The sequence below is a fragment of the Pristis pectinata genome, chromosome 9, assembly GCF_009764475.1.
Source record: "Pristis pectinata isolate sPriPec2 chromosome 9, sPriPec2.1.pri, whole genome shotgun sequence".
Classification (NCBI taxonomy): Eukaryota; Metazoa; Chordata; class Chondrichthyes; order Rhinopristiformes; family Pristidae; genus Pristis; species Pristis pectinata.
In genome coordinates, this window is record NC_067413.1 from 34,486,006 (window position 1) to 34,511,369 (window position 25,364).

General features: G+C 42.2%; 1 protein-coding gene across 2 annotated transcripts in view; it reads right to left on the reverse strand.

Moving 5' to 3' along the window:
* The window catches only part of LOC127574147 (myelin basic protein-like), a 156,148-nt gene that overhangs the window by 21,184 nt on the left and 109,600 nt on the right, over positions 1-25,364 (reverse strand). For both annotated transcript variants that reach the window (XM_052022897.1, XM_052022896.1), the window contains exon 5: positions 21,596-22,050. In XM_052022897.1, the coding sequence (XP_051878857.1) occupies positions 21,596-22,050 (455 nt within the window). The remainder of the gene's footprint in view (positions 1-21,595; positions 22,051-25,364) is intronic.

The following is a 25,364-nucleotide window of genomic DNA, read 5'->3' on the forward strand; positions in this document are numbered from 1 at the left end:
CACTTTTGAAACTAATTTCAAATTCACAAATTGCAGTAGAACTCTGATAATCCAGCATCCTTGGGACCAGCAGATTTTCCAGATTTGGAGAGCATGTCTCATGAAGACAGGTTGAGTGAGCTAGGGCTTTTCTCTTTGGAGAGGAGGAGGATGAGACGTGACTTAAAGAAGTGTACAAGATGATAAGAAGATATAAGGAGGATGTCAGGGTTAGGTTTTTTTTACACAGAAAGTGGTGGTTACATGGAATGCACTGCCAGCAGAGGTTGTGGGGCAGATACATTAGGGACATTTAAGAGACTCTTAGATAGACACACGAATGATAGAGAAATGGGGGGCTATGTGGGAGGGAAGGGTTAGATAGATTTTAGAGTAGGATAAAATTTTAACACAACATTGTGGGCCGAAGGGCCTGTACTGTGCTTTTATGTTCTATGTTCTAAATTTTCTTCCTAATAATACCCCAACACACTTCGAATTCACCTTTTTTGGATGTAGGTGAGTTGAAATAGGCAGGAATCAAATCCCGGTGAGTTTAAAAGGAGTGCAGGAACTGGGCCCCAGTGAGCTTAATGGGAGTATGGTAACTGGATCCTGGTGAGTTTAAAGAGAATGTGGGAAACTGGACCCCGCTGACTTTATAAGGCGTGTGGGAACGGGACCCAGTGAGTTTAAAGAGAACATAGGAATCGGGCCCTGGTGAGTTTATAAGGAGCATGGGAACAGGACCCCAGTAAGTTTTAGGGAAGCATGGGAAACATCACCCCATGAGCCAGATGCTGAACCATCAGGATGTCCAAACAATTAGATAGCAGATTATCAGAGTTTTACTGTACAATGGTAAGATTTACTCTCATAGCCAGTTATCATCCAGTAATATAAAGAAATGGAAGTCAATGCCCACCGGCGAAAGGGGTTTGGTAATGTCTCAGTGACCAGTCTAAGAGTTTGGTGGAATGTTTGAGTCATAGAGAGAGGCACAACACGGAAAGAGGCCCTTCAGCCCACTGCGTCCATACTGACCATCAACCACCCACTTACAGCAATCCTACATTTATCACATATTTTATTCTCTCCACATCCCCATCAACTTTCTCCCCAGATTCCACCACTTATCCACACACTGGGGGAAATTTATAATGCCCAATTAACCTACCAACCCACATGGCTCTGGGATGTGGGAGGAAACCCACGCAGTCACAGGGAGAACGGGCAAACTCCACACAGACAGCACCCAATGTCAGGATTGAACCCAGGTCTCTGGCACTGTGATGCAGTGCTACACTACTAGCTGCACTACTGTGCTACTTCTCCTTGTCTAGATGAGTGCAGGTCCACCTTTAAGAAGCTCAACACCATCTAGGACACTGGAGCCCACTTGATTGGCATCCTGTCTATCACACTTCTCCAGTGAGTGACTGCATGTACCATGTACAAGATGCACTACAGCAACTCACCAAGGCTTCCTCGACAGCACCTCCCAAACAGGTAACCTCTACCAGAAGGTCGAGGGCACAGGGGCATGGAAACATTAGAACAAATGAATCAGGAGAAGGAACGGACAAATAGCTCTGCCATTTAATAAGATCATATCTGATCTCATTGTAACTTCATCTCTACAATGGACTTTGTTCTTTTGTCCCAATTGTATTCTTTCTTGCAAAAATGTATGTTTGTGTTATGTTTTTCATGTGAATGCTGCTTATCTAATGCCATGTGCCTGTGATGCTGCTGCAAGTAAGTTTTTCATTGCACCTGTTCATACATGTCCTTGTGAATATGACAATAAACTTAAGTTTGGCAATTATCTGTGATAAACTTGCACCCCCAAACTGCACATTAATTGAAACATTTACTGTTCCTCCCTCCGCAGATGCTGCCTGACCTGCTGAGTATTTCCAGCAGTTTCTACTTTAATTACAGATTTCTAGCATCTGCAGCTTATTGTTTTTCAAAGCTGCTTTTATGTTGTAATTCAGGGGACACAACAAACTCCTATTAAACAGATAAACCGATTGATGGATCAAATATTGATCAAGTAGTGGGAAGAAAAAAATCCCCTGGTCTTCTTTGAAACTGTGCTGCACGATTTCTTTCATCTGCCTGAGATAGTGAACGGATTGCATCCCCTGAGAAAACTCACTCATACAGGCACTCAGATGGAAGGCTGAACTGTTACTGTGGGTTAAGCAATCTGGCACATGGACACTCTGACCAAGGAGGCTGTGTTTGTACCCTACAGGCAGAGGTGAATGTAAGCTGGCATAGCATTCCCATAACAATGAGGCCAGCATGATCAGTACAAATGGATTAAATTGGTAATGTTAGTGATACAAGGGTACCAGTAAGAAATTCAAGTTACCTACACCCCTGTCAGAAAGCCAGGGCAGCATCTAAGTGGCTGAAGTTACAAGTGAGTGCCACAGGGTGGCAGACAAAGCACAGAATGTGCTCCCCAGCTTGTTAACTGATGGCTGTGATTTCCATATCTGGACAGCCACCTCTCAATGAAAGGAGACATTGGTGATGAAATTCACCACTGACCTCAGTGTACTAGCACAGCTTTTCACTGCCCATGTTTAAAGATTCCAACCTCAAACACAGCACAGAGATCATGAAGCAACGCACAAAGCGCTGGAGGAACTCAGTGGGTCAGGCAGCATCTATGGAGGGAAATGGACAGTCGATGTTTCAGGTCGATACCCTTTATCTGAACTGAAAGATAAGAAAGAGAGGAGATAGCTAGTATAAAATGGTGGAGGGAAGGGATGAGCAAGAGCTGGCAGGTGATAGATGTCTCACTGGGCATCAGTAATCCTTGCCCTCCCTTGTCTTTGGGACATGGACTCCCTACAGCAGGCACCTTGAACCACTTGGGAAGTACCAGCAATGCTGTCTCTGCAAAATTCTCCAGATATGTTGGCAGGATAAACAAACCGATATTTGTGTCCTCCACCTGGCCAGCATCTGATCACACGGAGGCTCTGATCACATTCAACCAGCTCTGAAAGACAGGACACATCCTTCACCCACATGCCAGACTCCCGACACAGAGACCTTGCTCCAAGCTCTGTCAGGGCCGGGCAGAGGGAGGAAACAATTCAAGGAAGCTCTCAAAGCCTCCGTGGAAAGGCGAAGCAGCCCTATGGACTTGTGGCAACCCCTGACCCAAGACCATTGAGAGTGGAGAAGGTTTACTGGGGATGGCGCTGAGACCTTCAAACCTTTTTACTGGGAGCACACACAAATCCAGCGGGATTTCCACACTCCACCCCCATCTCACCCTCTCCTCCTCTACCTGTCGGATGCGTGGGTCCCACACTGTCTTCCAGCCACCTCAGAACCCAGAGAACAAGGTTGGAAGCAAGTCACCCTCAACCCGGAGATGCTGCCTGAGAATATTTGTGATGAATTATAAAGGTTAACAGGGTGTAAAACAATGGCTGTTCTGTTTATTCCTGCACCTGCGATCTGTGAGCATGCTCAGAACCACGTAGAGGGGAAAATTCGGTAACAAGCAGTGACAATAACAGAACAACACTACAGAACTCTTTCCCTCACTCATCTGCCACTAACCTTATATTCTGGCTAGTTATTGAAAACATCAGTATGTGGTGTTTGTACAAAAGTAAAAGTAGATGAGCTTTTCTTCCCCCCCCCCCCCCCCCCCCCCGAGACAAAAAATAATTTGATTAAGGCATCTATCCCTTTTCTTATAATTGTTATCCTGGCAAAACTCAGCTGGCTGAGAAGTTAACATACCTGTCAATCAACTGGATAGAAGCTTATAAAATTATGAGAGGCATAGACAGGGTAGACAGCCAGAATCTTTATTCCAGTGTAGAAACGTCGAATGCTAGAGGGCATAGCTTTAAGGTGAGAGGGGGTAAGTTTAAAGGAGATGTGCGGGGCAAGTTTTTTTTTTACACAGAGTGGGTGCCTGGATTATGCTGCCAGGGGTGGTAGTGGACGCAAATACCATAGTGGCGTTCAACAGACTTTTAGACAGGTACATGGATATGCAGGGAATGGAGGGATATGGATCACATGCAGGCAGAAGGGATTAGTTTGATTTGGCATCGCATTTGGCACAGACATCGTGGGCCAAAGGGCTTGTTCCTGTGTTATTCTGTTCTATGTAATGAAAGAGACTCACAACATTACAGCAGAGAATGGAGATGGTCTTTATAAATCAAGGGCAAGGACGAGGGTTGATAATATGGCAGAGAGTAAAAGAGGCATTATTTCCATTAGAAGACAGTGCAATTATACTCCTGGGCCACTAAATATCATAAAAGTGGAATTACATGAATAGATAAACTTTCCGCAGAAAATTATTTTTGTTTCCTTTCATTAAAGGTTGAATTCAGCGGCTGAAAATGTTACCATGAATCTATGGGACGATACCAGAACAGAAATGACATCTTGTTTGCCTGCCCCCTCCTGATGGTAGCCCAGTGGTCTGGGACCAGTAACTCAGTAACTAGCTATCTGGATTTGTCAGTTCAAACCCACTGTACCACCTGTGGAATTTAAATTTAGTTAATTATTTAGGAATTTAATGTTTTGACCTTGAAATCACTGGATTGTCACAAAAATCGCATTTGGTTTATGAATGGCCTCAAGGGAGGGAAATCTGTTTTCCTTGTCTGGTCTAACCTGGTTGCCGCTGACAACTAAATGGCCTTGTCAAGTTGCTCAGTTGCATCATAACCACCACCCTATTGGACTGCAGTAGTTCAAGGCGGTGGCCCACCACTACTTTCCCAAGTATGGGCCATAAATGAATGGTCATCTCATATGCTAAAGATGAACCCTTGATCTCCCAATCTACCTTGACGTGGCCCTTGCACTTTATTTGTCTACCTGCATGGCATTTTCTCTGTAACTGTATCCTGCATTGTTCTTTTTTTGCTTTTGTACTACCTCGATGTACTTCTGTATGGAATGATCTATCTGGATGGCACGCAAAACAAAAGCTTTTCACTGAACCTTGGTACATTTGACAATAATAAACTAATTAAATGCCTCCCCTTCCACAGTAGAGCTGAAGACAATGAAAGTTCTGACAGGTACAGAGGAACAAGAGGAACATTTAACCCCTCGATCCCATTCTACCATTCAAAGGGAATATGGCTCATTTAATTCCATAGCACTCCTGAAAAGCTAGGTTCTAATTCTAAGGTTACACCTCCTTTGACTGGTCTCCACACTGAAGGGGAAACAGTTTCTCCTGATCTATTCTATTGGATCATCTAACCATATTGAACAGCTCAGTTAATCGCCTTTTAATGTTTGAAAGTCAAAGGATTGAAGCTAAGTCTGAGTGATGTCATCATAATTTAGCAATTAGTCAAGGCTAGGAAGGGATTTACCTAACCAGCCAGGGATTTAATGTTCTTCTACACATGTTACAATCTGTTTCCTTGCTTCCCTGTCTGCATTGCTGCTATAAATCTAGAAAGAACAAAGATGTTTTTGAAAGTGGAAGGAACTAAGGGATCATCTCTTTCTGAGAACTGTAAGCTTCTGTGGAAAGAGCTCTTCTGATGGATTCTGCTTGTTCTGACAAAGAACTTCACCCAACATATGAACATGCTTTACTGAAGGATCTGTTGCTGCTGTATTTTACCTGTTTTTCAGAAGAGGTGCTAAACTGGGGTCCTGTCAGAGTCAAACAGCAAATGGAAGAGGCCCTTCAGCCCACCATGTCCATGCTGACCATTAAGCAGCCATCTATACTAATCCTATTTACCAGCACTTAGCCTTGGCAACTCAAATGTTCGTCTAGATACTTATTAAATGTCATGAAAAATCTCTTCCCCCACCAGTGCATTCCAACCATCATCTGGGTGAAAAATTCCACCTCAGATCCCCTCTAAATCTCTTACTCCTGACTCTGAACCTAATGTCTCAAGATTTAGATAACTCTGCTCTGGGGAGAAGTTTCCAACTATTTACCCTATCCTTGCCCATCATAAGTTTGTACATCTCTATTAGATTCCCCCCTTAGCCTCATCTGCTCCAAGGAAAAGAAACCCAGCTTATCCATTCTCCCTTATCTCAGGTTAATCATCACAGAACCATTATTTTGAAGATTTTCTTCGAGTTCTTGGTCAACAATTATCCATCAATCAATATGGAAAATAAACTGACAATCTGGCCGCTATCACTCCGCTGTTGTGGGAGCTTGCTGTGCACAAAATCACACTTCTAACATTATGTATGAAGCTAGACTTGAAAAGTACTTCACTGGCTGTAAAGCACTTTGAGGTGTCCTGAATTCAAGAGTGTTGCTACATAAACGCAACAAACAATCTGCTGGAGGAACTCAGTGAATTGACCAGCATCTGTAGGGAGAAAGGACTTAAAGTTTCAGGTCAAAATCCTGCATTAGGACTGTCATGTATCCTTCCTCAGTACTAATTCCTCTCACCCTTCAGAGATGCTGCTCGACCCGCTGAGTTCCTGCAGCGGATTGTTTGTTGCTCCAGATTCCAGCATCTGCAGTCTCTTGTGTCTCTGCGATATAAATGCAATTCATTTATATAATGATCTTAGTATGTGACTATGACTGACTTTGCTGCTTTTAATATTTTTTAACTGTTGCTGTATGGGGCCCATTAAAAGCAGAGCCTCTGGTTTAAGGAAGATACAACATTTTTAATGATTATTGTAATTAGTATCCTTCTTTACTGAGAAGATATAACAATAATATCAGGGTAAACTTGTCTTAACTCAGTTTCTCTTATAAGAAAGATTAGAGGAAATACAGCAAAACTTTCAGGAGACTCCAGAGGGAGCTCAGATTTGGTCTGGGTCTGAATAAACTGAGTAGCTACAGTATCTGTCTTAATATGCCTTGTGACAGCATGTCTAAGACTGGCTTGAAGCACAGCTGAATCGCGCAGCTGTGCTTCAGTTTACCACTGCTCGACAGCAGAATGACAGCCTGCTAGCACCAGCTCCGACCCACACCAGGCATGCCCTAACTATTTATGCAAAAGCACTGGCAGAATTTTTAAAAAGCCTTTATACAGAGCACAAAAGTGTAGTAAACAACTGACACAGGTGGGGCAGCACAAGCAAGAGAGAGAGGAAAAATATACCAGCAACTTCTTAACATTGATGAAAATTTAAAAAAACTGCAGATGATACAAGTCTGAAATACAAACAGAAAAAATTGCAATCCCTCAGCCAGGCAGGCAGATCTGCTGAAAGGCCTTCAACCTGAGACATTAACTCTGGTTTTCTCTCTCTGCTTATGCTGCCTGACCAGCTGAGTGTTTTCTGCATTTTCTGTTTTTATTTAATATTAAGTACAGATTGCACTGAACAAAAGTTTGAAACAAAACACAGTACCAATACCATCTCCTCACAATATAATCCATTAAGATGGAGACACGAGAAACTGCAGATGCTGGAATCTGGAGCAACAAACAATCTGCTGGAGGAACTCAGCAGGTCGAGCAGCATCTGTGGGGGGAAAGGAATTGTTCTTCAGCAGATTGTTTGCTGCTCCAGCATCTGCAGTCTCTTGTGTCTCCTGGAGGAACTCAGTAGGTCAGGCAGTATCTGTAGAAAGAAATGGACTGTCGATATTTTGGGTCAAGACTCTTCATCTGGCCTAATGTATCTAATTTCTTGACCATTTGCTAAAAGTTTTAAATTTATTTCTCTGAGAATTACAGAAAATTCATTAGATTCTTATCTAACATAGGAGGCTATTCTGCCCATTACAACTGTGGCAGCTCTCAGAGCAATCCCATTCCCTGCACTTATTTCCCTGTGACCTATTCTCTCTTACGTGTCCATCAACTCTATCCTGAATCTTCTCCGACCCACCTACAGTTTACAGTGGCCAATTAAAGTACTAACCAGCACATCTTTGAGATGTGGGAAGAAACTGGAGCATCCTGGGGGAACCCATGCAGTCAGAGAGAGAACGTGCAAACTCCACACAGACAGCACCAGAGGTCAGGATCGAACCCAGGCTGTTGGAGTATGAAGTAGCTGTGAAGCAACAGTGTCAATGCATTACCCACTGACTATGTGGGAAGATGGTTTCCACCTCTACAATCCCATCAGGAGGTAGATCCAGACCCTCACTCTACTGTGGGTGAAGAAGGGCTTTCTTCATCTCCACTCCAATTCTTCTAGTGTATGAACCCCGGAGTAGGACCTCAGCTGAGGGATATTGACTGTCCCTATCTACTCTCACCTAGCCTCTCGTAATTTTCTAGGGTTGTCAGTTTTCCCTCAGTGTCCTGTGTTCCAAAGAAAACAATCTGAGCTTATCCAACCTTTCCTCAGAGCTACAATGTGCCAAGATCACTGTAAATCTCCTCTGCTCTCTCACTAGTTCTCCTTGTATCATGGTGACCAGAACTGTACACAGACTGAGGGGTGACTTTATAGAGGTGTATAAAATCATGAAGGACATAGATAGGGTGAAGCACTTTTTCCCAGGGTTGGGGAATCAAATACTAGAGGGCAAAGTGAGAGGTGAAAGATGTAATAGGAACTTGAGAGGCAACTTTATTTTTACACAAAGGGTGGTATGTATGTGGAATGAGCTGCCAGAGGAAGTGGTTGAGGCAGGTACAATAACAACTTTTAAAAGACAGTTGTACAGGTACATGGATAGGAAGGGTTTAGAAGGTTATGAGTCAAATGCTGGCAAATGGGACTAGCTTGGATGAGGCGTCTTGTTCGGCATGGACCGGTTGGGTGGAAGGGCCTGTTTCCATGCTGTATGACTCTGTGCTTGAGCTGTGGTCTAACTGATGTTGTAATCCATCGATAAACCAAAGATATTTTAGCAGAAATCAGCTGGGAGCATAAGACCAACAGTGTGAGGTGCTGAAAGCCTCATAGAGAGCAAGATAAGTCAAAGTGGTGGGAATTTAAAACGGAAAACATGTTGTGAATGTCTTCAGTTGTGATACAAGAACACGATATGATAGAGGTGCAAAGATCAGTCAACACATAAGCAAATATATTGGTTACCTTTTCAGAAGCAGTCCTCCTCCAGAAATGGGAGAGGGATTTAATTTCAATGCTTGAACAATGGAGTACCAGTTATAGAGTCACACAGCATGGAAACAGACCTTTTGGCCCACCGAATCCACGCTGACCATCAACCATCCATTTTTACACTAACCTTTCCTAACCCATTTTATTATCCCAACATTCCCATCAACTATCCTCCTCCCCCAGATTCTACCTCTCACCTATACACTGGGGGAATATATAGTGGCCAATGATCCTACCAACTTGAATGTCTTTGGGAAGTGGAGGAAACCAGAGCACCTGGAGGAAACCATGCAGTCACAGGGAGAGTGTGCAAACTCCGCACAGACAGCACTGGAGGTCAGGATTGAACCCGGGTCTCTGGCACTGTGAGGCAGTGACTCTACCAGCTGTGCCACCCCTCAGTGTCGCAGTAGGTAGCTCTGTGCACCAGAGACTTGAGCACAGAGTCTGGGCAGTTTCTCCCATGCAGTTCTGAGGGACAGCTGCACTGTTGGATGAGTCGCCTTTCAGTTGAGATGCTAAACTGAGATCCTGCCCAGCCTCCCTGGTGTAATCTGCTAAAGTATTGAATTAAAACCTGACTTGATTACAGCCAAACTGAACTCCACCTCAGCCTGAGGGCTTACGATGTTTTTAATACCTATCCTGACCCCAACTTATATCCTGGTCCCACCAACATGGGTCAAGTAGCTGGGATCTACACTGGTGTCTGTAACAGCTCCTACAGCTTCACTATTTTGATGTAGCAAAGATCGTCCTGGGATCCTGGAACAGATTACGTGGCCATCATCACATTGACTTTTGTGTGAGCTTGCTGTGTAAAAATTGGCAGGTGTGTTTCCAACACAACCGCAGTGAGTACTTCATTGGGTTCAGATGGTGTCAAGATGCAAGGAAGCCTATCAACTTATAAACAAATATATGGGTTGAATTTTTGGAAGCAAGCCCAGTGGGATAAACTTGAGATGAAGTGTGTAGACACATGCTCTCCTGTCTGTTCTTCCTTTTCTTACCTAGAATTAATCTCTCTCCTAATCAGAATCCATCCCCATACTAACCCCTCAGAGTGACTTAGCATACATCTCACTTTACACTAGGAACCAACATCAACAGTATAAGGCAGATGCTAAAAATTAATTTGGTATTTGATGCATTATAATCGAGTGAGATCTTCGGAGGGAAGACTTATCTCTGATCTGTATTAAAATAAACTTTGATAAACTAACATATTATTGCAGGGGGCACAAGGAATTCTCTTAACCATCAGAGATGATTTCCAGAGTATTGAGACAGTGGAGAAATTAGTTAAGGCAACAATCCTTTAATTTGAAACAGCTGGTCATTTTTATGAACCCTCTCCACTGATAATTAGGATAATCTCTCACTGTGGTTCTCGTTGCACTATATACTGAGCCTGCTTTACAATCAGAATTTGGCTCAAAAATAATACTGTAATATTTTCCTTCAGTACCTTTCTGATGAGACTAAGCTCATCCATTGTCTGGGGTGAACATTAAAGATTCCATGCTAGGGTTTGGAAAACAGTGGGGTGGGGAACTCTCCTGAATATCTTGGCCGACACTCATTCGTGACAAATCACTCCCGTGGCCCTTTCAGGATGTCCTAAAGCACTTTCACAGCTCAGCACTGTACTTTTGAAGTGTGATCACCATAGGGAGGATAAAACGGCAACCAATTTATGCACAACAGGATCCCACAAAATAGCAATAATGACCAAATGTTGTTGATGTTGAATGAGAGATAAATTTTTGACCAAGGCATTAGGGAGATCACCTCTGCCCTTTGAATTTGTGGCATGGAGTTTCTTATATTTGGCTGAGAAGTAAAGCATATCCATAGTTTGACCTATGAGCTAAAAGGTAGCTCCTCCAACAGCGTAGCACTCCCTTGGTACTGCTCTGGAGTGTCAGCAAGGGTTTTTGTGCTCAAGTCTCCAGGGGAAGTCTTCAGTGCACAACCATCTGACTCAGGTGTGAGTGATGCTCACTCCGCACACTACTATCTGACTAAAAAATTCTGGATTTATTTATAAATATCATTGGAAGATTAATCACTACATGGGTTTTTAAGTTAAGGAACATTCTCCACTTCTGCTATTTCAGCTGAGTTTGGTTAGGGCAGTGAGGAATGAAAATGGAAAACACTGGAAACACTCAGCAGGTCAGGCAGCATAAGTGGAGAGAGCTACAGTTAATATCTTAGGTCTGGGACCCTTCATCAGAACTGCCTGACCTGTTGGTTTTGAAACTTTTCAATAAGTTTGCACAGTGGCATTTTTTTGGCAATGTACTTCAAACACCTTATTAATGTAGTTTTGCACCACATATCACCACATTTGTTCCTGATTTAATTTTTTTTTGGATCCAAAATGCTTTGGGCATTTGATTTAGAATTAAAGTTATCCTATGTATGAATTATTCATCAACAAAAAAAGGAAAAATGTAATTTGATTTATTCTTTTTTAAATGTCCCATCTTTCTGCAGCATAATGAGCTACAAGGGATTACACAGCAGCAACAGACTGTTGGTCAATGAATGAAAACTTGGCAAGACCAAACAAGACAAAACAAACAAAACCAAAATCTTCCAAAATTTGACTTCAAATATTAGCCTTTAATAATTTATGTAATAAGGATAACATTTCCATGTTCCAATAATTAGACTCCCTCGCACCCACCCTCCATTTATTTAAGCTAATTTAAGATGAAGGAATCAGAAATCAGGTAGTTAATGACAAGCTGTCCATGTTGTCAGCTTTGCAATTAATGTAGGGTCATATTCATGAAGTATTTAAACACTTACTGACACCTATTGCCCCACATGCTCAAAAATTCCACCAATTTCTATTATATTAAGAATAAAGTGTGTCAATGTTTAAATAAGTTAAAAGAACAAAATAAATAGAATTCCTTCTCTGGAATCTGCTCCATATTCAATAAAGAACACAGCTGATCCTGCTTCTCTTCCCCACCTGGTTCCCTGATCTCAGTGTCCAGTAAACTCGAACACTGAACATCCCCAATACTCGAGAACTCTGAAGAGAATTTGGGTTGAAAATTCCATTGGGAAAGAATACTTTCCTCACTTCAGATAATAAATGGCTTACCTCTATTCTTGATGCTCTGTTCCCAGTTCCAGATTGCAGTCTCTCAGCATCCTCCCTGTCAATTCCTTGTCCAGAACCTTTTTTGTCTCAATGGATTATCTTCTAAACTCTAAGAGCATTGGCTAATCTTGCTCAATATGTATCACGGCATTCTTTCCAAACTTGCTCACAGCAATGTACAAGTGCTTGATTCCTCGAGCCTTCAGGATAATTTTGGGGAGTTAAGCGAAGGTCACACACATCCACTCACACTGTCACCCTTCCCCATCCCACTCCGCTCTACAAAGGGAATTGCGTCAAAAGGAAATCAATGGTTTTGCCTCTTAGATCATGGGTAATCTGAATCCACTGTGGTCCCCAACATTAAATAACCTTAACATCCAGTTAGAGACTGCTTCTTTCCCGATTGGGTCAAGGTGACATTACAGAGCGGAGAGGAAGATAATATCAGAGGAATAATTAAGAATGGGAATGCAATGACACATCAATGCTCAGAATGACCTTAACATTCTGATCTAAAGCTGCAGTGAAATCACTGGTACATAGACAAGGACCCACCTGTTGACTGAAGGAAGCAGAAGCTGGTCTTGTGTTCCATCCATCCCACAAGCATGCTAGTTGTGTGTACAATGCAACAGTCCTCTGTTATGCTTTGTTCAAGTTATAGAGCTCCCTTGTGTCTTGCAGTGTGTGAGGACACAACAGGACAATGTCAGAATACAGGGACTTATGTGTCCTTTTACGTTCACCTTGTTTCTGTACTCTATCTTAATTCTCTGAGTAGTTGCCTGTAAATCACCTTTCTCAATATTAAATAGACAGCAAGAGATCTCAGCTCAAATAATTTTATTCATTTCAAAGAATTATGCTAATTGAAAGATTCTCGCAGCAAACACCCCAGTGACAAACAAACATGCAATTCACCTCCTTCGGGATCTAAAAACCAAACATTGTCTAGGCATGGTTTTTAATTCCTTCATGTGTTGGTGGATATAATCAGCAAGGCCTGTATTTAAGGTCTGTCCCTATACTGACTGATTTTCCAGACCACTTCAAGTGGTTAAAGGACAACCGCATTATTATGGGTCTGGAGTCACATGTAGGCCAGTCTCGGTAAGGGTGGCAGATTTCTTTCCTCAAGGAACATCAGCGAACCAGTTTGCTTTCTACAACAATCCATGATCACTCTTCGTAAGACTATTCTTAAACTTCAGATTTACTTAATTGCTTTAAGTTAAATTCCCCAGCTGCAGTAAAGGCCTCTGCATTATCTTGTTCAACCGCTATGTTACCATGCCAACAAGGGATTACTGGGTTACAGGCCAGCCTCAAAGAGTAGCTTTGAGGAACTGAACTGGCACAATTAGCAGTAATGGCTAAAAAGGAAAATAGGTCATCTTTTGTATTGTGGGAATTTGATATCAGGCAAACAATTGACATGACAATGGAACAGATTGAGTGTAATAATCCCTCAGTGTTGGGGATATTAGCCTGGGAAGGAACATGGGAATTGGTTTGCTTATCCTGTCAGTGGATTTGGGCGATTTTGCAGAGACAGTGTTGGTGGTATCTCCCCGATGCCTTGCGCTGTCTGCTGTAGGCAGTCCAGGTCTATGAAGTTTACAGGAGGCCAGGGTTTAATATCACTCTTTTCCCTGGATGTCCAAAGGCTGTGTTGGTGCACTGATGCTGCATGAATTGCATCATCGGTGTCTGTTTCTGCCAAGTGGCTTTTGTGCCCACATATTGAAAAAAGGGGAGAAATTGTTAAACACAAAATGTTCAGATGCAGTCTGCCAGCAGTCACCTGATCTTATATAAAATGCAACGTGGTGGGGTTCAGTCTGAAATCAAGCTCATACAAGATGGAGCACGTAAAGGTGGTATTGGTCACGGTCAAGTTCCCTCCCGAATATTCTTTCTAGAACCAGGGACATCAATGATCTTTTCACATCCCAGTCCCTTGTACCTCTTTCCCAAAACACATATGTTACCTCTTGAGCCACCCATATCCCTTCTCGTAAAAGCTCGACTTGCTTCTTCTGAAGCACCGCAACATCTATTCTATCATGTTGATTATGGTTCTCAAACTGGCCAAGGTGTTAGTCTCAAGGCATTCAGTATATAGCACTTTGTCCTATTGGTGTGCCCATGATACTAGGTCACACTGATGCATAAATGTTGATGTTTGGGGGAAAGAGAAATTGGGAATACTTTTCATTGAGATAAATGAATTAGCTAAAATACTACGTTTACCCAATCTTGGAATGTTTCACTGTGCATCACACATACTGCAATTTTTTTTAATGTATTCACTGTTGTAATGTAGGAAATATAGCAGCCAATTTGCACTCAACAAATTCCCATAACAGCAACAGAATAAACCAGCAAAAATCTGTTTTAGTACTGCTAGCTCAGTGATAATTGGTAATAAGCACACATCTTCAAATAGTGTGATTAGGACTTTAATGCTCACCCGAGAGACTGTATTGTCCAAAGTTAGCACATGTGACGGTGCAGGCTCTGTGCTTGGATTACTTGACCAAGTATCTTGAGTGTGACTTGAACCCACAGCATTAATGAAAAGATCGAGCCAAGGTCAAGACATTGAGAAAGGGCCAAGATTAAGCCAAGGCATTGCAATGTAGGTAATAGTGACAGCTCTACAGTCTTCTTTCCAGAAAGTGGATTACCAAAAGACAACAATTTCATCCCAATCCAAACAAAATTATCCATAATTTATAAAGTCCTGAGACACTGAAATTCCAAATGTGTCTGGTAGAAATGTTATGGTAAAAAAAAAATTCTAAGGCACAGGACGTCAACCTGCCTTGTATCAGGAGTGTGAATGGGCCTCATTATAGGGGACACTCAACATAGAATCCAGACATTACACATATACGTACACACAAGAGATGCATGTGCAAGCACACACCAATGCATATGCAAGCACACGCACACTTAACAGTGGTTAAGCCCAAGAGTTAAGATAGCTTTATTAGTCACATGTACAGCGAAACCCACAGTGAAATGCATCTTTGTGTAGAGTGTTCTGGGGACAGCCCGCAGGCCATGCTTCCAGCACCAACATAGCATGCCCACAACTTCCTAATCCGTACGTCTTTGGAATGTGGGAGGAAACCGGAGCACCCAGAGGAAACCCACTCAGACATGGGGAGAACGTACAAACTCCTGACAGACAGGGGCTAGAATTGAACCTGGATCATTGGTGCTGTACTAGCTAACCACTACACTACTGTGCCAAGTTAGACTTTAGTGTAGGCAATTAACAGCAGTTTACATTTATTTTTTTGGAAATGCATTTTAGGATGATATTGAAGTCACAATCACCATGTGACAGATTCAGCCACATCACATTGATAACCAGCAGAATACAGTTACTGGAGTGTACTAATAATTTTCAGTCATGGAAGGAAATGATGCAATAAAAATACCTTCAAAACAATGCATTTTGAAAATAGTTGAGAAAGTACCATTCATTTTATTGACTGCACGTAAGCAAATGCCAAACATATGATCAATGTACATAGCATTCCATGAATTCAGATCACTTGTTGTGAGAATCTTGATTGGGTAGAGATTCCACTGAGTTCTTCAAACAGCAAGGTTAACAATGTGCACTCTTCCCATCTCACTCAAATTCCAAGGACCAAGCAGCAATCTCAATTGCCCTGTTACCTGGGAGATGACCTTGCTGCTAAATATCTCCTAGCAACCAGTTACAGAGTGACCAGGACACAAGCTCATAACTCAGATGTCTGGTCACCTGCTTTCTTGGCTATGGTGATTGTAACAGGAGATCCAAGAGAATTGACAAACAAGACCATTTTATTGGAAAATGTTGTACTCCTAAAGGATGGCACATAGTATAAGAATCAATGCAGTTTTACACCCCAAATCATGATGGTTAGATTACTAATTCTACTGGCATTCTCACTCCCAATTTTGTAGAGCAGATCTTGCTTGTCTGTACTGTAGTTTGCACTCTGTACCCTGTAATATTGTGGGGAAAATATGAATGAATGTGCTTGGTCTTTCTATACAGGAAGGATATATCTTTAAATACTGATTATTTCCTGGAAATCATCAGATCATGAGGTCAACTTATCTAGTGAACATCTGTACAAAATAAAGGATGATCACATTCATACAAAGCCATACATTATATGGCATTCATGTTGAGATCATTAGGTTCATTTCTGACAATCATCTTTAAAGGGAAAATCTTTAGGGTAGTTCTATGCCTTGGGTTTTCTGCACAGTTTAGGTAACAAAGACCAGAAAGGTATCCAACTCATCATTTGATCTTTGATTTCATCTCAGGCTTATTTTCTGGTCACTACTCTCAATCAGTTTCTTTTGACCCAGGTAGCTACATGGTCATGTCCCCGATGAATTTTAACAATTTTTTACAGATGCACCACTGAAAGCATCCTATCTAGATGCCTCACAGCTTGGTACGGCAACTGCTCTGCCCAAGACTGTAAGAAGTTGCAGAGAGTTGTGAATGCAGCCCAGTCCATCATGCAAACCAGCCTCTCCTCTGTGGACTCCGTCTACACTTCCCGCTGCCTCGGGAAATCAGCCAACATAATCAAGGACCCCACCCACCCCAGTCATTCTCTCTTCTCCCCTCTCCCATCGGGCAGAAGATGCAAAAGCCTGAGAATGCGTACCACAAGACTCAAGGACAGCTTCTATTCTGCTGTTATAAGACTCTTGAATGGACCTCTTGTAAGACAAAGATGAACTCTTGATCTCTCAGTCGACCTCATCATGGCCCTTGCACTTTGTTTGTCTACCTGCACTGCACCTTCTCGCTAACTATAAAACTATATTCTGCATTCTGTTTTGTTTTCCTTTTGTACTACCTTGATGTACTTAAGTATGGAATAATCTGTCTGGATGGCACGAAAAAAGCTTTTCATTGTATCTTGGTACACATGACAATGATAAACGAATTACCAAAAATATCATAAGAGGTCATCACAGGTCTCTCCTTTGTTTAGAGATGGAATTAATCTGCCTGTTTCTCATAGTATCTCTCTTCCAGAACCAAATCCTCAAACCCCAACTCAGTCAGTTCCTCTCCTTTCCCCACTCACCAATAAATTCTGCCCAGTGAGAACTGGTTGGAAAAAACATGAAATATAGGTGCCAGTGTTTCCGACCAAACCCAGCAGGGGACAGTGCTGGAAGCTTACACAGAGACTGGTGAACAAGGCAGGGTTGGTAGCAGCGACTGATCTAAGGGCAGAGTAATTGGTAAGGCTGTGAAAATGGAGTGAAGTAAAGGATGGGTGCAAGTCCAAGGGAGAGCTGCTAGCGGAGAACAGCGGTTACCAGTCATCGGTTGAAGTTGGAATAGAAGTGTGGCCAAATAACTTGCATTTCCATAGGTCCTTTCACAACAATGCTTCTCACACAATGCAGTACAGTAACATTATGTTTACCTTTACTGTGTTACTTTTGGAAGACGGAGACTAGAATTATATAGGGGGGAGAAAACTAGGCCAGATTAGTGAGACGGTTAGAACAACAGATAAGGGGGAACAGAACTAAAGAGGGAAGGGGGTTGGGGGAGAGCTAGGGCACAAGCTCTAGCAGATTGGGTGTGTTATCAGCCAGGGGCAGAGTGGCAAAACAGAGAGCCAAGGTGCCTGCTAGCACTGATTCCAAGTTAAACAGTCATGCTGCCTTGATGCCCATATAAAGCCAAGGGCTTCCAATGACATTGATTTAATCAAGTGTGGACATCAGCCAGGTGATAAAAGATAAAGCTGCTATGCAAAGCTCAGGTCACCTCACACCCACTGTGGGACACAGCACTATATTCACTCTAAGGCTCAGGGAGTTGAACAGCAGCTATTTAATTAGCATGATCCTTATCATTTTACACAAATGTAGCATTTCCATATTTCTTTTATCACATAAGACACATGGCACAAAAAGCAATCCTACACCCCTACTAATTTGTCTTGTAACCTATTCTCCCCCCATTCCCATCAAATTCCTACCCCCTATCCAGATTCTACCACTCATTTATGTACCAGGGGCAATTTAAAGTGGACAATTAACCTACAACCCGTATGTCTCTGGGATGTGGGAGGAAACTGGAGTACCCAGAGGAAACCCACGTGGCCACAGGGAGAACGTGCAAAGAACTAGCAGCACTGGAGGTCAGGATTGAACCCAGGTCGCTGGCGCTGACAGGCAGCAGCTCTACCAGCTGTGCCACTGTGCTGGTCTAGAGGCAAGCTGGTTGAAAAGGGTGATTAAATACATCTTTCAGTTATCCCTGCGCATAGAACACAGAGGAATTTGAACTCGGCCAAACTACTTGATCAACAGGCCGAAGATAAAGACATGTTGTTCCCGTGCCTGATCCGTGATGTCACTCACTGTGTTGTGACAATACTCTAAAGAAAAACAATGCCGCCAGCCACCACGGAACAAAATGGCACCCTGTGTTGGCAAAAATAAATGCAAATTTATTGATGGCATGTTTGAACAATTTCTGTGTGTGTGAGAAAGAGAAAAATCCAGGGGTCATCCCTCAAGAGACTGTGGGCGTTGAAATTCCAAGCAGCTACTTTTGTTCCATAAAGGAATCTGCTTTGCTGCAAATTGGGTTTAATGTCACCGTACATCCAGCACAAAGAACGACTGTCTTATGGCAGCTGTATTATCTGCTGTGGGTTGGCTTAATGGGATGGCAAAATCTTTTGAACTGATGCAAATTGACAAGAGCGGGAGAGGGGGAAGATCTTTGTAGAGTATATGTGCCTTCAGATGGTACCTCAATGTGTAAAGAGCTCTGGTTGAACATGAAGATAGGTTCACAAGGCAAAATATGACAGTGGGAGTGGCCTTGAGTTCACTCCCACTGACGCCTGCTCTAGACCAAGTTGTTGTCCCAAGACCAGCTTCTTTTCCCATGAACCATTGTCCCTTTTGTCATTTATTATCTCCCAGCTTCCACCCTACCAAGAATCTTCCCTTTCATTCTCTCTGCCCATCCCTACTTTGTCTCCATTCCAGAACTTCCACCTTCTCCCAGTTCCAATGAAAATAAACATCGATCCAGAAGCTAAATCTGTTTCTCTCTCCACAGATGCTGACTGACTTCTGGGCATTTCCTGTTTATTTCAGATTTGCAGCAACTGCAGTAATTCCCTTAGGACTAAGTACGAGTTCCGGGAACAATAGTAAGTCCAAAGAATGCTTTACATTCACTTTTGATGGTATTCTACACATCACTGCCTGAAGAATTATTCAGAAGGCACCACATAATATAATCAAAATGTCTTTCTTGAATAAACTACAAAACAGCTCAATTCTGATACTTCTGTTGGATCAACGTGTTCTCAAACCTATAGGTGAGGAGCAGGGAGCACCTTCTTTCCTAGTTATGACTAAAATTCAAACTGCAGCAGAAAAGTGATCCTTCTGCCGTCATTACTGGCAATGAATGGAATAAAGTATCTCACTACAATGGGTCATTTGGAACACCTATCACAACTCCTTTTCCATTCTATATTGTGTCACAAACACAGAGTGAAATGCACCATACTGCTACCATGACAGCTCCTTACTCCAAAGTGTTTAGATCATCTTTCAACAGGACTAACATAAGAATGTTCAGAAACAGGAGCTGGAATAGACCATAAGTACTGTTCCCACATCCAGTTAGACCAGGGCCTCTGCTCTAATTGTCCAATTTCCCATCCAATTTCTATATCCCTTGATTCCATATTTCCCAAAGCCCTGTAGTTCTTGAATATGCTCAATAACTGTGGATCAACAGCCCAGTTATACACCTCTGAGCAAAGATATTTCTCACCTCAGAGTTTCTCAATAAAGTACAGTGCAATTGAAGACTTCCATAATTTTGTACTTATTCCAACTGCACAGCTCAAAAAAAATCTACAAATTGATTAATTTACAGGTTTCATTAAAAGTCAATGTGACATGCAATACTTAAAAAAAAGACAAGTCCTTTGTTATATTGTACAGAGATGGTGAACGAAAATTCACAGCTTCCTTACCAAAGAGGATTTCAGTAGGATCCTCTAGTCATCCATATTCAGATCAATTGTGATTTTGCAAGATAGAGTAATATTTACAATCTTCTTGTTTAGATCTAATACTGGCTTTTACAAAGTTCAAAAGCATTTTTGTTTTTAAATCCAGCGTCGGATATTTTGTTAAGCAGTCCATATATAGTCCAGGAATAATAAAATGGCTATCATTGGCAATAGTAATGATGGCAAACTGTTACCACAAACTCCTGTGTGAAATATGCAGGACATCCATTTAGATCCTTCTCAGTCTCCACTTGGATCCTATTCTTAAGGGAAAAGAAGGGGCCAATCCTGACTTACATGGAGCACACAAAGCTACATGAGATGATCTGTTCATTGGTAAAAATAGAAGTTTGGCCACTGGTCATTGATTTCAATTCTGCATTATTAATTGTACAGAGCAATAAAGAAAAAAAAGTGCCTAAATAACAAAATTAATCACATTGAATAAAAATTGCCTAATTCTTTAAAATAATTTTAGAAGGCCCATTAAAATGGCCAATTACATAAGTGGAACTGATTCCAATTTATTTATCAATTAATTTGAATAGCGCCTCCAGTGAGGTCAATAACTGAAGAGAAAAAGCACATTTTTCCTGAGTGACTAATTTCTCTTAAACTGATCAGCGGGAAGTCTCAAGGATATGTTTCCATGTAGGAGATCTACCAATATCTCACCGGAGTCAGGAACTTTAAGACATTGCCCAATTCTATCTCAACCTACATGGGAGATCCAAGTCATTCAGGTGATTTCTCTGGAGGTTCACGGCCAATCAACCAAAATTAAAAGGCATCGATCCCATCCAAGGAGGGATATTAACAGCAGAGGGAATTCTAACTCACTGACAATTTTCAGCATTATCAAACTTGCAGAGACCGTGGCAATTTTCGGTTTTAATAATTCTATCTTCAGTGACAATGCAGCAAGGATTTGTAAAATTCTTTGCATCATATTTTACAAATTAGTTGCTCAGAAACCAGAAGACCCTCAAAAGATTTAGGCTTTGTTCCCATCATAACCTCCCAGTGCCCTGCGGTACACTCCTTTTCACCAGAAACCATTTTAATATCTGCACATTAAACATGCTTGTTTTTTTTGCAACAGGAGAAGTAATGCACAAACCTATTAATTCTCTCAATATTCCAAGCAAGCCACTTAAAGAAGCAAATGGAAAAAACAGGAATTCATTATTAATAAAAAGCTCCCATTTAGGATTTGGAATGGGTGAATGGCTATGTCAATTCTTGCTGACTCAGGGACAGTTTGTAGACCCCTCTTCCGAGGGTTTTAAAGTAGCTGTTCAGTCCTCTATCCCTCTGAGCTCACCTTTCCTTTTTCAGGTACTTTCCTGGATCCTTCTTGTCCAAAAAATTTTCCCAGCTGGTCGAGTAGACCAGAGTCTCTTTGCCTTGAATGGGCTCCCGCTTGCTTAGTGTGGTCTGAGGTGCTTGCCGACGCCATCTGTTTTGCTTCTTTCCCCTTCTTGTCTGAACTACTTAACGATTGTGAGCTCAGTTTCTGCACTTCCATCAAATGTGGGTCCGCCACAGGAACTGAGCTATCCTCATGGATGGCCTGGAGTTCTTCAGATACTGATGGGCGGTCTTTGAAGGTGTTGTCTTCACGTCCTGGCGCGTCACGAGAAAAGAGGCGGACCAAGTGGGGGCGAACAGCTGGCTCAGCTGTGTTGGCATCCTCTGGGTCTTCTGCACTCTTGGAGCCTGTCACCACCATCTTCTGCTGTGAGGAGGATCCATTGTTCCAAGTAACATCTGTCTCTGCTGCAAACAACAAGTACAAGCAATGAATGTGGGCTTCTCAACTGGCATCCCTGAACAATGCTGTGTTTCACAAAGGCAGTCTTAGTCATTTCACCACCAACTCTGCAGTATTACAGCAAACCTAATTTTGGGTCTTACTGCAAAGCCAAAATATTACCTTCTATTAATTTTACCCTTCCCTTTTAAACATTAGACACAGGTGAAATATTCACACAATTTTTTCAATAGGTTTATCAGATGCAAACTGAAACGCCAGCAAAGTCCACACAATATTCGAGGCTCAGCACAGTAACAAAACATCAAGCCATCAGCATACTAAATATGGTTCAACAGTTGTGCCTTGTTTGACTGAATGCGGTTATTGATTATGAAACAAAGCGGGGGTTTTGGTGACAGAACATGGTTAACTTTCTTTGTTAGTGGTCAAGCAAAATTCTATAGAGCAGTTTGAGGTTTAAAATAAAAATTAGATCACTTTTTCTGGGGAAAATATAAAACAATTAATTTTTTCTCATAACTAACAAGTTTTATGGATCAACATTTGCACGAGCAGGTCAAAATCAATACAGATTCAGAAATCGCACTTCGATTGTAAATCCATTAACACAACCATTCTGCCTCAACTACTTCATCATTCCATTGGGGTTCAGATGGCTGACACAAGGACCTAGTAAGGAAACAGATATTTAATCAGAGGATGGTTTACAGAAGATGATTAAACTAATTTCTTTTGTGATATACGCACAAGGTTGTCTGGCTCATTTAACTCTGGCTTGGAAGCGCAAGGGGTAACTTTAGATATTTAAAGTCAGAGGCTATTGTACTATATGTTTATGTCCCTATCTGGAAAAAACATTTTGGTACAAAACAGGAAATAACTGGTCCGTATTGTGCTGATGGCTTGCTAGTGGGTCCATGGGCAACTGCTGGCTAGCTATGATGCTCAGTGCATCCTTGGTTTCTGCTCCTGCACATTGCAATGCAGAAGTCTGGAATGCACAGGACAACATCCCACCCCCCCCCCCCCCCAGCTCCTCAATCAGGAGAGGCTGTAGACTGTGCCAGATCAAGGCACTGGATGCACTTTGTATCTAGTTCATCAGCTTTCCGCCAGGATGTGGCTCAACTCTGTTTAATTGGAACGAGTCTCTGACATGGATGGAAAAAGTGGTTTGACTTCTTTAATTAATGTTTTTAATCAACTTGTGTGTGTTTTTTTTAAACATAATAATAGTCATCCAGCTGTACAGCACAGAAAAGGGCCCTTCAGCCCACCACGTCCATGCCAACCCTTTTGCCCATCAACACTAATCCCATTTGCCCACTTCTATGCCTTGTCTATTTAAATCTGTTTGAATGGTTTTTAAACGTCTTTAATCATCAGAGGCATCGAGAAGCAGTTGAGAAGGCCAATGTAGGCACAAAGTGAGAGAAGGACACAAGAAGACCTCCCCACCTGAGTCCTGGTTATCGCTCACACTGGGTGGTGGCATGGACATGGTGGCAAGGCTTTGGGTTTACTGGACCCATTTGGCTGCAACAGAACAGTAGGAATAAGAGCAGCAGTAGGACCCAAGGCCCTTTGAGCCTGCTTCAGTACTCATTGTGATTATGGCTGACCTTCCACCTCAATATCATTTCCCACATCCATTTCCCTGTAGCTGTGACACTTTACTCTGTATTCTGTTATGGTTTTTAACCCTGTACTACCTCAGTGCACTGTGCAATGAATTGATCTGTATGAAAAGTATGCAAGACGAGTTTTTCACTGTACCTCGGTACAAGTGACAATAATATACCAGTATCAATACCATTAATATCCAGAAACCTATCAATCTCTGGACACACAAGAGACTGCAGATGCTGGAATCTGGAGCAACAAACAATCGACTGGAGGAACTCAGTGGGTCGAGCCTCATCTGTGGGGAGGGGGGGGGGGAAGGAATTGTCGACACTTTGGGTCGAAACCCTACATGAGGACTGAGAGTGGAGAGGCGGGATAGCCAGTATAAAAAGGAGAAGGGGAGTGGTTAGACAGGAGCCCAATCTCTCTTCTGCTACTGGCATGGTAGCATAGCGGTTAGGACGACGCTATTACAGTGCTAGCGATCGGGGTTCGATTCCCGTCGCTGTCTGTAAGGAGTTTGTACGTTCTCCTGTGTCTGCGTGGGTTTCCTCCGGGTACTCCAGTTTCCTCTGGTTTCCTCCCACATTGCAAAGACGTACGGGTAGGTTAACTGGGTTTAAAATGGGCGGTGTGGACTCGTTGGGCTGGAAGGGCCTGTTACCACGCTGTAAATAAAATTTAAATTTAATTTAAATGAACTCAATGACCAAGCCTCCACTGGCCTCAGCAGGATAGAATTCCAAAGGTTCTTTGCCCCTGGTTCTGGACACCTCAGCTGAAGGAAACATCCTCCCTATTGAGCCTTGTAGGAATTTTGAAACTTATAATTCTCTCATTCTTCTAAACTCTGGAGAATGCAGGCCTGGTCTACTCAATCTCTCCTCGCCCAGCAAACCCGCTACCCTTGGAAACAGCAGGGGAGGAGGAACTCCAAGCCTGGGCAGCAAAGTGCGTCCAACCCATTAAAAAAGCAATATGTTTACCTAAGGTGGCATATAGATGACTTGCTCTTTGACCATGTTGAGGCTGCCCTAACAAAACATGACACGACCTATTTTTGATGGTACCCATGCCATATTTACTTTCAGTTAAGTAAAGCGCAAAATACTTTCATGAGTCAGCTAGCTATAGCAAATCCAGCAAGTTTACCTAGGAATTGCCGATGGGAAAGTTACAAGCCAACTGTTCTAATGTCCCATTAAAGAAATAGTTTAGATCTGGTGGCTTAGGCATTATAAGTTCCAGATATTTATAGATTTGAGCCTATAACCTCGCAGGACATTTGCAGTGGAGTACTGAGGACTTGCTGCCCAATCCAAGGTGTGGACATTTTGAGGAAGAACAGGGAAGCTGTCTCTCCCCTCAGCTAAAATCACTAAAAACTGATGATCCGGTCACTTTCTCCTTGCTGCTTGTGGGAACTTAGATAAATGCAAATTCTTACCATAAGCTTTATTTTGGCTATGATTCTATAAATATTACGCAGCTGAAGATTTCCCACCCAAACAGCTGCAGACCAAAAGCATCAAAGTCTGAATAAAGCAAGTGACTATTGGAGAAATAGTTACAAATATTAACTAATTCAATAAATTTCTACAAAAGCTTTATGAAGTTCCATAATATTTTGTTACATTTAAAAAAATAATGGAACACAAATAAAAATTACACCAGGTGCACAAATAAATCA